At 33.7% G+C, this 14,971-nt stretch overlaps 2 protein-coding genes across 2 annotated transcripts; one reads left to right on the top strand and one right to left on the bottom strand.

Moving 5' to 3' along the window:
• Positions 1 to 671: 671 nt before the first annotated feature.
• LOC126714892 (RNA exonuclease 4-like) lies at positions 672 to 6,426 on the top strand. Its single transcript, XM_050415300.1, has 6 exons — positions 672 to 856; positions 938 to 1,059; positions 1,155 to 1,375; positions 1,557 to 1,763; positions 5,875 to 5,955; positions 6,069 to 6,426. Exons 1-6 carry the CDS (start codon positions 742 to 744, stop codon positions 6,307 to 6,309), a joined length of 987 nt encoding a protein of 328 aa, XP_050271257.1. The 5' UTR covers positions 672 to 741; the 3' UTR covers positions 6,310 to 6,426.
• Positions 6,427 to 6,930: 504 nt separating this feature from the next.
• Positions 6,931 to 11,105, bottom strand: LOC126714893 (2-methylene-furan-3-one reductase-like). Its single transcript, XM_050415301.1, has 4 exons — positions 10,724 to 11,105; positions 8,015 to 8,338; positions 7,722 to 7,881; positions 6,931 to 7,431 (listed from the first exon to the last, which is right to left on the bottom strand). The coding sequence occupies exons 1-4, from the start codon at positions 10,940 to 10,942 to the stop codon at positions 7,166 to 7,168; spliced, it is 969 nt and encodes a 322-aa protein (XP_050271258.1). The 5' UTR covers positions 10,943 to 11,105; the 3' UTR covers positions 6,931 to 7,165.
• Between the last annotated feature and the right edge of the window lie 3,866 nt (positions 11,106 to 14,971).

The raw sequence follows: 14,971 nt of genomic DNA on the forward strand, positions 1-14,971 counted from the left end.
AAAAGCCTGTACCAGCACAACTATGGGAGTCACCAATACACAATTACTTTGACTCACTGCTACTAGAACCCTTACTCAACCATGGGAAAGAGAACATGTGAGTCTTTCTTATTCTACCTAGTGGGACCCACACCTTTGGGAGGCTCGTTAAGTGCCTTTGTATACTTATGTTGTTGGGAAAAGAAATACATTGGGAAGACTCCGATTGAGTAGTTAATATAATATTTAAAAACACACTTAACCCAAAAGACCTAAACCCAAAGAGTATGAGTTCAACTATGTTATATTAACCGCTCTTTCTTCTCAATAGTATCTAATGTGAAATTCACTACTTAACCAACCACACTAACACAAATAAAATAACATACGGCTTGTTCACTAACTCCCCTCAAACAATAAAGTAGAGTTAGTTGGATTAGTTACTTAAACTTCATTTAGGGTCTGTTTGGGATCCGCTTATTTTGCTGAAACTGAAAATTTTTTGCTAAAATTATTGTAAATTAAGTTTAAAGTTAGCTGAAATAGTACAGTAGAATCCATGAATAGTACCAAAAAGTGTAATAGGACTCATAAATAGTAACAAAAATAAACTGAATAGTAAAATAAGCTGACTTTTTAATTTGGAGCCAAACGCACATTTATTGGTTTACTAACTTGATGTTGCTGAAATGTATTAACTTAAACACAAGGATAATCACAAAAAGGAACAAGTGTGCTGCATGCTTTAAGCAATTCACCAAAATGGAGCACTTAGTGGAGCACATGAGAACCTCCAATCATTCAGTTCATGAACCCACATGCGGAATTTGTAAGAAACATTGCAGATCTTTTGAATCTCTAAGGGAACATCTTATTGGTAATCTTCATTTTTTCTATTAAACTTCAAACATCTTGATTCCATTGAAGATAGCTTGTGACAATTACTCTCCTCTAACAGGCCCATTGCCAAAAGAAGCTTGCAAAAGTATTTTCAGCAATCAAGGATGCAAATTCTGCCTAGTTATCCTCAATAACCCGGATGCACTCAGGTTTCACCAAGAAATTTGCCAACTCCCCAGTGTAAGTGCTGTATCTCTCAACTAGCACTAAGATCAAGTATTTCTGATGCTGATCGAGTTGAATATAAATCCTTTTGTGCTTTTTTCTGGTTTTAGGGACTACTTGCTCAATTGGCTAACTTGAGCATTTTTGAGAATTTGGCAATCGATACTGGCCAAATAAGAAGGCCACAAGTAGTTGCACTCGCTTGCAAAATGGCTAGTGGTGGCAGTGATGGCTCCCTTGATCTCTGTGCAAGGGTCTGCCTCATTGATGAATATGAAAGCATAATTTTCCATGCTTATGTCAAGCCAAAAATTCCAGTCACAAACTACAGGTATGAATAGGTCTCCACCATGCTTCTCCCGATTTCAACCCATATACATTTACAACAAAATCTTAGTCCAAATTTTTTGGGTCAATTATGGATTCTCAATAGATTAGTCGGGTCAGTAACATGTATTCAACCCACAAATGTCTAACACTATAATTTACATTTTTTTTTGAATAATTTATAGGTATCAAACAACAGGCATTCAAGCAGAATACTTCAGGGAGGCATTGCCTCTGAGCCAAGCGCAGAGGAAGATTCTAGACTTCCTCTACAATGGAGAACCAATGTGGAAGATTAGACCTACTGATGGAAAAGCCAGTATTCTTGTGGGTCATATTTTGGATCATGACCTTGACCTTTTACAGATAGATTACCCAACAACAATGATGAGGTAAAGCTCTTCAAGGAACGTAACAAAGTTTTGATGGTTCTTTGGTATCTTTTCAGCTTCGACTAAACGTACACCAGTAACTGATAAATAAAAAATAAAAAAAATAAAGGAATATAACAATTCTACAAACACTCCAAATTTCACATGTCAATATGATTAACTATGAGTGATCAATAAAAGATAGCAAGTCCATGTAAACAGGAGTTGAAAAAAAGTGTCCACCACATTAGCATGCTAGTCAATGAAATTTGAGTAATGCTCATGTTAGTCAATGAAATTTGAGTAATGCTAGAATTACAAACTATTTTACAGATTTTTTATATATTAGTGATGTGTCATAATCCACATTATCTTTTAAAAAACAAATACAAGATATTAAATCTAAAATTTAATTACAAGTCTTAATTAAATAAATAAATAAATAAATATATATATATATATATATTTAAATGAATCATTTTCACCAGACCATCCCTTCTCTTTCTGCATCTACAGTGACTTACCCATTGCCAGCCAAGTCACACCCACACACCAGTTTTCTTTCTTTAAAGCGGTATTTTTAGATTAAGTTTCAAACCAATTGCTACATTGCATGGAAACTCCCAAAGCCAAACGAAACCAGTCAATGAAATTTGAGTAATGCTAGAATTACAAACTATTTTATAGATTTTTTATATATTAGTGATGTGTCATAATCCACATTATCTTTTAAAAAACAAATACAAGATATTAAATCTAAAATTTAATTACAAGTCTTAATTAAATAAATATATATATATATATATATATATATATTTTAAATGAATCATTTTCACCAGACCATCCCTTCTCTTTCTGCATCTACGGTGACTTACCCATTGCCAGCCAAGTCACACCCACACACCAGTTTTCTTTCTTTAAAGTGGTATTTTTAGATTAAGTTTCAAACCAATTGCTACATTGCATGGAAACTCCCAAAGCCAAACGAAATCTCACTCTAAGTGTGCGTTTAGCGTGAATGAAATTTGTGTTAGGTTCTAAGACTTTAGAAACTAATGTATTAGAACTTCAATTTGTATATGTTGGCAAACCATGATCAAAACATTTAGCCTAAATTTAGACTTGCTCAAAGTTTGGTTTAATGTAAGTTTGGAATCGAGTAATTGTAGGAAATTACTATTCAATTTCTGCGAGGCTCGATCGATCGAAGAACAAGCTCAACCGATCGAGAATCGTATCTGCAGAATTTTAAGTCTGCCCAAACAACAGTTCAAGCCCATTAAGGATTAGGGCTTTAGATCTACTTCTCCTAGTATATAAAGAAAATCCTAAGCACGTTTTTAAAATGGCTTTAGAGAGAGAGAGATTAGAGTGCATCTTATGCCTCTTTTGTATCTAGGGTTTTGTACCCAAATCCTCTCTATGGTGGCTCTTTATGTTATGTGTGTGAATCTCTTGTGAGATCTAGAGGTATTTGCCTTCATATACACTTAGGATTTCTAATCTCAAGATTGATGTCGAGAGCTTGGTGATCAATTCAATTGCAAATTCAAGAGTTTAAAGATATACAAGCGGGAGTACTTGTACTTGCTGGGAATCCAAGAAAGAAGTAGTCCATAGACTCAGAGCTGTCACGTGGTCGTGGTAGTAAGTTTCCTACTTGATGTAGCAATAGGATGTTAGTGATCTAAGTCGCTATTGTGTAAACTTCAATTCTTTCATAGTGGATTCAATTTACCTTGAAGATAGCTAGGTTAAATCCTCCTCAAGTTTTTTACCGATTTGGTTTTCTTGGGTTATCATATTGTTGTGTTCTTTATTTTTCCGCACTTGTCATTGATATGATTTATATGTGTTAACCTAGATCTGCATAATTTACCTAAGTTAATCACTTGGTTAAATAATTAGGTTAATCTGCTTGTGTTTAAGGGGTCTAAAAACGAACAATTTGCCAATATATTTTACTATTCAACTTATTTTTGTTACTATTCATGAAAACTTGCCAACATGTTTTACTATTCAGCTTATTTTTGCTACTATTCATGAGTCCCATTGTACTTTTTTGTATTATTCATGGATACTATTTCAGCTAACTTTTACCTTTATCTATGGTACTTTTAACAAAAAGTTTTCAGTTTTAGCAAAATAAGCGAATCTCAAATAGAAAGTTTCAAAGAAAATGCCACTGCTGGACAACTTTTTGTTGTGTCTCAAATAATATTATCAACAATATTAGCAATCCAAAATAACAATCACACACAAAAACACAAATATTTACATGAAAATCCTTTTTCTTTGCTCTCTCACACACTAATTATCTCTCTCAAATGCGGCAACACTTTTCTCTCTTCTTTCTATTTTTCTTCTTCACGCACAGCTCTCTCTCTGGTTGTCTTCTTTTTCTAAGCAGCTCCCTCTTTTTCTAAGTAGCTCCCTCTTGGCCGCTCAACCAAAACCTAATAAATATTTTCTTTATATATAAACCCAATTGTAGACTTCTAGTAGCACACAAATCCTAGTGCAAGTCAAATAAGGATTCTTTAAAACCACTAACCACAGTCTCCTATTTCAAATAAGATTATATTTTAAATAGAATTAGTTCTTTTGTTTTCCTTGGAGTTCACTGACTCCTAATTCTACTTGAAGTAGAATTCTTGGTGCAAGCCCATTGTATAGGCTACCACGTGGGCTGGACCTTTTGGTGCCGTGCACCCAACGCTTCTTGGCCCACCGATCCAAAACATCATTGTAGCCAAATAGTCCATAGTCCATAGTCTCCCAAACCCGAGAAAGAGAGAGAGAGCGAGAGAGAGAGAATCTTATACGTCCGACTTATGTGAGGCTGAAATGTGACCTCAAGGTGTCTTTTTTTTATTTATTTATTTATTTATTTATTTTTAAGACTTATAATTCAATATTAATTCTAATATTTTAGGTATATGTCAGTCTTTTAAAAGCTAATGTTGAGCATGCCACATCAATAATTTGTAAAATATTTATAAAATAATGTTAGGTTCTAAATGTTTAGAACAATTGGCAAATCGTGAACACAAACTTGTCTAGATATAGATCTTAGAGTCTATAAGTTTTATTAGACAATGTTCAATGTGATTCAAGTCAAGATTCAAGAACATACAAGCTGCAGGAAGAAGATTTCATAATCTGTCTGGTTCGATCGATCGAAAGACAGGCTCGACCGATCGAAAGTCGTATCTGCAGAATTTTAATTAAGCCCAAACAGCTATTCAAGCCCATTTAGGATTAGGGTTTCTAATTTACTTCTCCCAATATATAAAGGAAACCTTAAGCACGTTTTTATGTGGCTTTTTAGAGAGAAAAGAGTGTGCCTCTTTTGTATTTAGGGTTTTGTTCCTAAAAATCTCTCTTATGTCTTCTACCGGTATTATTCCTTGAAAAATCTCAAGATCCGGTATTGTAGAAGTTGCTGCCTTCTCTTGTCATCAAAGGTGTTGATGATCTAAACCTTCAAGGGTGGTCTTGGAGTCACAAACAGGAGTGTTTGTGTTGCTAAACCTTTGAGTGGGATCTCAAAGTCACAAACGGGGGTGTTTGTATTTTGCAAAGGCCAAAGAAAGAAGGAGTCCGTGGATTCGGAGCTTGCACGTGGTCGTGTCAGTAAGTTCTACTGGTTGGTAGCATTAGGAAGTCGAGCGGGGGTGCTTGTAAGTCCTTTTGTGTGAACTTCGATTCTTTCTAGTGGATTTGCTTTTTACCTTGAGGATAGCTATGTTAAATCCTCCCCAGGTTTTTTACCGGTTTGGTTTTCCTGGGTGATCATATCGTGTGTTATTTATTTTCCGCTGCTTTGCATGATTTGATCTTTATTATTGTGATAACCTAGACTTGTTTAATTGGACTAAGTAACAACTTGGCTAATTACTTAGGTTTAATCAATTGTTTAAGGGGTCTAAAAACTAACAAATAATTTGAGGCTCTAACATCACTTGTGAAATTCAAACATGGCTGCATTGATTAGTTAATGACAATTAAATTCAATATAGTAATGTGTCTAAATTTAATTAAAAAACATGATAGGTATAGCATTTGACATCCATGTTAAGATACTAGTAGTATTTCATTTGAGATGTACAATGAAAAAATGTGACCACAGGGATACAGCAAAATATCCTCCATTGATGCAAACAAACAAACTCAGCAACTCTCTCAAATACTTAGCACAAGAATATATCGGGTAAGTAACGTACATGAGATTTTTTTTTTTTTTTTTTTTTCATTTTTTAGCTTTTGTTATTCTTTTTAAATATATAAACTCTGAGGAAGTAATAAAGAAGCTTCAGTGTTTAGGTATGACATTCAAACTGGCAATGAAGACCCTTATGAGGACTGTGTTGCATCAATGAGGCTTTACAAGAGAATGAGATCCCAAGTTCACATACGAGAGGATCATCCACTGGCTTCGGACTCACAAAATCAAAATAATTTTGCATTATGGAGGCAAAGCGAACTTGAAAAGATGACCCCAGAACAACTATTGGAAATTTCAAGGTCTGATTACTACTGTTGGTGCTTGGACTCCCAACGTTAATGCTTGAAAGGTGTTGCATATATAATTTAGTGTGCAAGACAATTGCAAAATTCTTATCCAATTAATGTATTATTCGTAGAAATAACAATAAAATGGGAACGTGTCATTTCAATTAGATATTACTCCTACTATGCATGCAATGGTACTTAAACTAGTACCAATTTTATTACAATAAAACTTACAACTAACCAAATAATGAATATGGTTGGAGACATGTCAAAAAACATTTTAAAAAAATGTATTTATTTTTATTTTATGATTTTGGCACATCCATTTGTAAAGTTTATCTAGTAAAATTTTTAGTATACTTAACATTAATCTTTTTTTAGTTACCATTTATGCCTTTTCATATGTCTATTCGTATCATTTGCATAAAATGCTTGGACCAATTCATTTCGTAAAAATGGGGTTGATGCTGTTGACTAAAAGAAGCAGAAGAGAAGTGAAATAAAATAAAAAAGAGGGACTATACCATATAGACTGCTGGTCTTATGTTATTCTAACACTCCCACACTACTGTAAAGGTTTTTCATGCTTGTAGGAAAGGGAATGTAAAGCTTTTGGAGTGCTGCTATATGGTTTGGTCGAAGTAAAATGCACTAGAAGGTACTCTGTTGGACCTAAACAAACATCATACTTCAACTTCATAAGTGATATTTCTAAATAAATTACATTCTTCTTGTTCTTATCCTCCTCTATATTCATTTCCTACTAAAATCCAACACATATAGTAGGAATGCAAAGTAGAACATCTCAAACATGTAACAATATATGTCCACACCCCTTTTTACATAATACCTAATACATATGCAAGGATATATTAGTTACATAGATTGCTGAAACTAGATGTTACTTCTCATGGGATTGGATATACGACCACTTTTCCGGTGGCTCTGTTAGAGTCAAGGTAGGAAAATGCTTCAACAGTCTTAGAAAATGGAAACGGGCTTTTGGGGTCAATCACTGGCTTCACCTTCCCACTTTCCAGGTAAGGTTTCAGTTTCTCCAAGATAGACCCTTTAGAAGTGAGCACAAATATAGTTGCTGGTGGAACTACAGGGCCTACTATTGTCACAACATGCCCGCCCTCTTTCACTGCCTTAACCGCCCTATCAGTCTGCCCTGTTTTTGTGCACAACAAAAATTAGTCTTCGACATGTTACAAGTAATCATTACATGTTGAATAGAAAACTACAATTAGATTGGCAGGTAATGCACAAAAATTAGTCTTTCACCAACCTTTTGTTTTCGAGATGGACACAAAGTTAGACACAAAAAGGCCACAAGTTTAACAATTGTTTAGGTTGAATATTGACACCCCCCTTCCCCCCCAAACAAGACCCAATTCTAAGTATAGAATTCATGGATCAAATTATGCTTATGACGAAGTGAAAACAAATTCAAAATCTTACCAACTGCATCATATACGACATCAAATTTCTCCGGAAGTTCTTCAAAGTTTTCCTTGGTATAATCAATGGCCAAATCAGCTCCCAAACTCTTCAATAGCTCCAGTTTCCCAGTGCTTGAAGTAGCTGCTACCTTGGATGCACCAAAAACATGCTTTGCTAGCTGCCCCAGACATTCAAAGAATCAAAAGGACATACAAGGATTATCATATCTGAGATAGAGTAAGGATGAAAAGACTAACCATTCACAAGGTTAACACGAGGGCATTGGAATATCAATGAGAGTGGAGATATACCTGAATAATCTGTGTTCCAACTCCACCAGCACCACCCAAAACAAGGATGGATTTACCTGCAGAGAATTCAGTTCGTTCAAGGCCTTCATAGGCAGTCTCAATAGCCAGGGGAAGGCTAGCAGCTTCAACAAAACTTAGATTCTTGGGTTTCAGAGCCAATAGTCTCTCTTCAACAGCAGTGTACTCCGCCAAAGAGCCATAGCTTTTTGGATGGTCTAAAGCTTTTTCATTGAGATCTCCATATACTTCATCTCCTTCCTTGAAATTCTTCACTTGGCTTCCCACTTTCACCACTACCCCAGCTACATCATAGCCCACAACAATCTATACAAAATAATAACAATAAGAAGAAATGATAATCTTACTATAAAAATAAAATTTAAAAAAATATATAGTTATTGATATTAAGATTTTTATAAATTAATAAGTGATTCATGCACTATTGGATTTTTTTTTTTTTTTTTTTTTTGGAGAAACTAGTGGATTTTGTACTCATTAGTGATACTAAAATATTCAAACCCCCCCTCCCCCACTTATTATTAGGAAAAAAATCAAATCAAATCCTTGCCACGGACCATATTAAGACAATGTGCAGAATTCTTGTAACCTTAATTCAATGACAGTTCTTTTTCTCCCAAAAAAAAAAAAAAATCAATGACAGTTCTCACAGATTAGTGACAGAGGTACCCTCAAAGTTGATTTTTTGTTTTTTTTTTTTTAATATGTAAGCTTGTAGAAGGAGTTCAAGTTTCTAATATTTGAAACTTGCGGCCCTCAAAATTGTCTCTATTTTTTTTTTTATTCTTTGAGAAACTCAAAATTGTCTCTTGAGACTTATTCTATAATGGTCCTCATTCACAATCTTATTTCAACTTTTAACTTTATGTCCAGTCAGTTAAAATATTGAAATAAGACGAGCTTCTCCTAGTCTCTAATGACGACTCAACCAAAATGTCAAATAAAAATTGACATTTTTCTTTTATACTTTTGCAAGATGTAACCATTGGTGAAGTCCTACCATATATCTTTCATGCCATGGTACTTTTCTTCATATCAAACCATAGCAAGAATACATAAGTTTCTTCTAAAACTACTCTGGCTCATTTCACCAAATTGTTTTTAGACTCCTTATAGGTGAAATTTGTAATTATTTATTTAAAATAAATAAACATATATATATATATATATATTCATTCAGAATAAAGTTATTACTTTAATAAATTTACACTAAATTCATAATTTGTTAAATTTAATTTTAAAATAATTAACTGCAGTTAATATTACCAAGAACCAGGATTGTTTACTATTAATCATTATTGTCATTTAATTTTTAAAATTAAGGTACAACCAAGTTAAGAACTATTGATACATTTGTTTAAAAAGAAAATATGTTGATAGTTTGGAAAGCATCTTTTTCATTCTCTTGTTGAAACTTCAACTCTCAAAAACATCATTTCAAATATCAAAGTTGAGTTTCTTAAAAATAATTTGGTTGTCCATGTTAAAAGCAAACTTATTGAGGACTTCAATTTCTCTACAAGCGCATAGGCTACAATATCTAGCCATTAACATGATTTCCATCAAATCTCTCAAGCAAAGCTCGATCAACTAACAGCAGTACAACGACAAAGCTCGAGCAAAGAACTACAAAACCAAGGTGTAGCACTTGCAGTTTTGAACGAGTCGGATTCATCGAGTTTCCAAATGGAAGATCTGCCACTCGACCTGAGCTTGTCAGGTTTTGACAATGAGAACCCATAGTCAACTGAGCCAACACTTACATTAAGTAGTCTTTGGTTCAAGTACCTCCGAATCAAGTTGATCTGTCAGGTCTAGGTGTAGGTGTGGGTGTGGGTTGGACACCCTAATCCTAGTACATATTTATTAAATTTGATAAACACTTTTTGTATAAACTTGTTGATTTACAAAATACTTCAATTGCATCTTGAATTAGTCTTATAATAATTTTATATCACTCCTCAAATCTTAACTCTATGTTGTTTTTCTTTCTAGATTCCACCCCTTTCTCAAATTTTTTTTTTTTTTAATTTCATAATTTGATAGTAGGGAATGGGGGATTCGAAAGATGGTTTTCTCAGTTAGAAACATCAGGGTTGCTAACCAGTTGAGCTACAAGCTCTTGGCTACCCATTCTCAATTAAATCGAGCTGATTATGATCAAGAGAAACTTTATGAAGCAAAACCACCTAGTATGTAGTTCAGGCTCATCTATAATTCATGCACAAGCTCCTAAAAAATTTGTAAACTTTAAAAAATCAAAAGCAAAATGGAGACAATCCCATTTTAGCATTATACACAGCCATGGATACCATATAATATATAACATACATCTTTTGAGAATTATATATTTTAAAAGAGTCCAAGGATGGGTTGTAAAACTCATGTTTTACATCATTCAATAAAAAATTATCACATTAGCATTTTACTTAAAATTCAATGCATTTACCACACCTAATAACATTTCAATACATTCACAATTTGGTTGAATTTATACACGGGTATTAGAATTGGTGTGGTTGTGCTAATTCTTAAATAGTTATAAGGAGTAAAATTAAAATGGAGACAACCCAGACAGCTTTTATGAAAATCTTCATAAAAGAGATGATAACAACAACAACAACAACAACAACAAACAACATATTCATAAACTTCTGAAATAAGAGAGAGATTGGGGGGAGAAGGACTTACTGGTAAAGGAGAGTCAGTTTCCTTGAAATACCCAAGCATCCTCTTAGAATCGACAGGGTTAAGAGATGCAGCAACAACCTTGACCAGTACTTGGTCTTCCTTCACTTCTGGCACGGTTACATTTGAGTCCAGCTTCAAAACATCAACAGCCTTTCCATATTCAGAGTAGGCCCAAGCCTTATTTTTAGAGGGTATTGAAGCAGTTGAAGGAGCTGCCATTGTATTGTATGCTGAAGAAACTTGCAGGGAGAAAGAGAAGGAGTTGGGTCTGTGTTTCAAAGAGAAGAGATGGCTTGGTAGTGACACTCAAAATGATGATCTTATCCTAACTCGGGTTCCCTTTCTTTTGTGACTCTGACAATATGGGAGTGAAAGGTATTTCACTTTGAGATGTTTCTTTGTAATTAAGTGACTGAAAGGTGGTTGGGATATTTTGGACAGGTTATGGACAGAAAAATTTGCATCTGGACACAACTTCTCTCACGAGGTTCAATGATTCATTGACTAAAAGCCTATATTATACTCCATGCCAGTTTTCATTACCTAGTGAGAATGCATTTTATGGATTTTTTTTTTTTTTTTTTAAGTATATAAATTGAAGAAGAAGAAAAAAGAAGAGTGGATGAAACTATTAATCACAGTCTAAAAAGAATTTCAAAAAGGATTACTCAATTCCTAAGGTAAGTTAGAATTAGATCAGCAATTAGGCAAGTTGGTCCCACTTAATAGATCATCTGATCATGCATGATGAAGTCCTAGATCTGTTCATATTCGATTTTCTTGTCACCCCAAAAGAAGAAAATCATGTGATTTACGAGTGAGTCTCAATTGGGAGAAATTAGTGTATGAGAATGAGATGAGACCATGTCCCACAAAGTTTCAGAATCAAGAGTGTAAGGCTTTCGTATTGATTAGCAACTCTCCTCAAAGAATATTACACCAAATAAAATCCAAAAATAACTTCAATAATTTCATTACAAAAAATCTCCCAAGTATCAATAAAAAAATAAAAAATAAAAAAAAATAAATAAAATAAAAAAATAAAAAACCAAACCTAAAGTGTATAAAACATTAATAATAAAAAAATGCTAAATACTAGAAATTAAAATTCCTAAACTCTTCTCATGCGCACAACCTTAGCAAAAACTCCAAAATTTGTTATTCCTCATAATTTGAAACTAAAATGATAGAAATGGGGTGAGTTTGACAAGTCAAGAAATAATTAAGAGTATGATTAATGTGGGTCTATTTTAGGAAATTTTTTATAAAAAATTGAAAAAATTGTCAAAAAAGTTAGTCATTTTTTCTTTTCTTTTTTCTATAAAAATTTTTCTAAAATAGTTTAGAAATGTATGCCTAAAATGATTTCATTTATTCACTTTTTGCCATAATACAGGAGTTACCATGCTAGGTCTTTCTTAGCCTTGATTTTGCAATTGGAAGGTGTAATTTAATGTAAATACAATTGTAAAAGAGCTTTTATTTTCTCTTATCTATTTTTTTACATCCACTTTTTTATATTCTTTTTTTTTTTAAGATATCAACAATTTTTTTTTTATATGCGTATATCAATACATCAATAATAAATATCTGTGTAAAATAGTTAATGTTTTCTAGTGCATGAGAATACTTTTGCCATTATAACACATAGTTCTAGTAAAATAGTGGGCTCTGGTGTTGGTGAAAGTTCCGGGACTTTTTTACTAAAAGTAAATGTAGTAATTATGTAAGTCACTTTTATCAACAACAAAAAAAAAAACAAATATATATATATCCTTTTTATGCACTACGTCTTGCACTTAATAACACAGTAAAAAGTGGAAATTAGATTCAGCCTTAGAACTCAATTTTTGTAAGTGAATTGTCATTTGTCAATCACAATCATGGCCAATGGTCCTAAGAGATAAGAAGAGCAAAAGCCAAATTGAAATTGGTTTTTTTTATAAGTATTATTATTGGAAATAAACATAGTCAGTCCAGTACATATGTCGATTCAACAGTTTTGTTCAAGTTTTCCCTAGACAATGACTTTTTCTTTTCTTTTCTTTTTTATTATATCGTTTGGGCCTAAAAATAGCCCACAAAGACTCTTCCTCAGTTCTTCATTTTTCAGTTCCGAGCCCACTTAACTACCAAAAGGACCAAATGATCTGGAAAAGAGGCAAGTTGGTTTTGTCAGGTTCAATTTGCTGTTCCATAGACAATATTTTTTTTTTTTTCCATTGTTAATATGGCATGTTTTCATTTGTGCGTCATAAAAATAGTATTTGTGATATAATCCTTGTCCGTGTAAAAATGACCCTGATCTAATCACAACTTAATAACATAACATGTAAAAGCGATGTCAACGTCATAATATGTTACTAGCCTCTGAGCACACGTGTGAGCGCGTGCTCAAAGAATCTTCTATTTTTTTGGGTAAAAGTTCATAAATTATAATTTAGGATTAATATATTTTCTAATCACAAAAAAAAAAAAAAAAAAAAAAAAAAAAAAAAATCTAAGGGTGTGATGAATGTTAAGCATTTGTGGTGAAATAATATTATGCGATGTGAGTAGTTGCTCATGGGCTAGTGTTTTTTTTTAATTTTATGTGATGTGAGTATTTTTTTTTTTAATTTATGGAATTTTTTTTTTTTATTGGAACTATTGGTAGTTTTTTTTTTTTTAATAGGAGCCATGGGTGGGTAGCCTTTCTTTCTTATTTTTGGTTAGAAACGTGAGGTAGTGGGGCTGGGAAGTGAGAAGTTCTTATTTTTGGTTGGAAACGTGGGGTAGTGGGGTTGGGAAGTGGAAAGTGTGAGGATAGTGGGAAAATTTTAGTTGATTTACTATCTAAAAGTTCACTTGGTGTATAAAACACAAGTGAATGTTTAGACCCCCAATTTCAAAATAACCAACACAAGCTTATACTCAAACAATATATATGCAGAATGATAAGTACAAGCAATACCCAAATAAACAAACTACTCTAAACCATAATTAATCTCAACATAGCAGCAATTAAAGGTAAAGAGTAAGGGTTAGAGAGATGCAAACACAAAGATAACATCGGCTCGTGTTATCGAAAAGGAAACCGAAGAACTCGACGAAAAACCTCTCTGTCGCCCTCCAAGCAGTAAAATGATCCACTAAAAAATAAAGCTGGGATACACGAATAGCAATAGACCCTCCAAGCCTAATCTACCCAATGCATCTAAGCCTTCCAAGCTTCTTGCTCTAACAAAGTTAAACCTAACTGTGTCTTCTTTAGCTTTCCAGATCCCGCAGTAAGCCCATTGCATCAACCAAATGAATTGGTCATCTCTGAACTGCTTTACAAGCACCAAATAACATCCTCACATATATGGGTATGGTGAGATAAGGATTTAACTAATGAACCTCTCAAGAGTATGTCAATAGAGAGAGTGAGAGTAGAGGAATTTGAGAATCAAAGATATAAGATTGTGGATGAGTCAATCTTGTTGTTCTCTAGGGTTTCTTTCTCAAAATTCTCTCTAAAACCTCTCTACATTTCGTGGGTATAAGGGTATTTATAGTGGGACTGGCTCACCTCCTGTTAAGAACCCTCCCATTACCTCCCATTTTTAAATAGATTTGAGACACCTGTCAAATGATAAATCTAAAGGGCAAAAACAAAACCATGTCACCCCACCTTATTTATCACACGTCTACTCTTTTTTTTGTCTCAAACTTTCTCCCTCTGCAACGTCACTGTTGCCTCACCATCACTGGAAACTGGAAAGGGGACCCTCAACAGCAAAGAGCATAAGGAGACACGATTTGGTGGAGATCTTTCCATTGCCATTTACCTCTCCTTAAAAAACCCAGAAACTAACAGATGGAACTTGACCCAGAGATCTTTGATCCCAATCTTGTTTTATAAGCTTCACTTTCATAGGTCTGCTGGAATTTTATTAATGTTTGGGTTTTGCAAAATTTGAAATAAAATTGGCTCATGTTGTTTATAGATTTGACTTTTTTGAATCATTAAAATTTAGTAAATCCATTCTCCATTAAAAGAGAGAGAGAGAAAGGTACTTGTACTTTGCTCCATGGCCTTGTGGACTTGTGCCTCCGCCAGCAACTGAAGCTTTCTTCTGTCCACTGCGTGTTCTAGTAGATCTTCGATTTGGCCGCGGTGATGTTGCAGAGAGAGGAAGTTTAAGACAAAACAGAGGAGAATGTGTGATAAATAAAGTGGGGTTGACGTGGTTTTATTTTTGACCATTAGATTTATTAGTTGAC

The sequence above is a fragment of the Quercus robur genome, chromosome 2 (assembly GCF_932294415.1).
Source record: "Quercus robur chromosome 2, dhQueRobu3.1, whole genome shotgun sequence".
NCBI lineage: Eukaryota > Viridiplantae > Streptophyta > Magnoliopsida > Fagales > Fagaceae > Quercus > Quercus robur.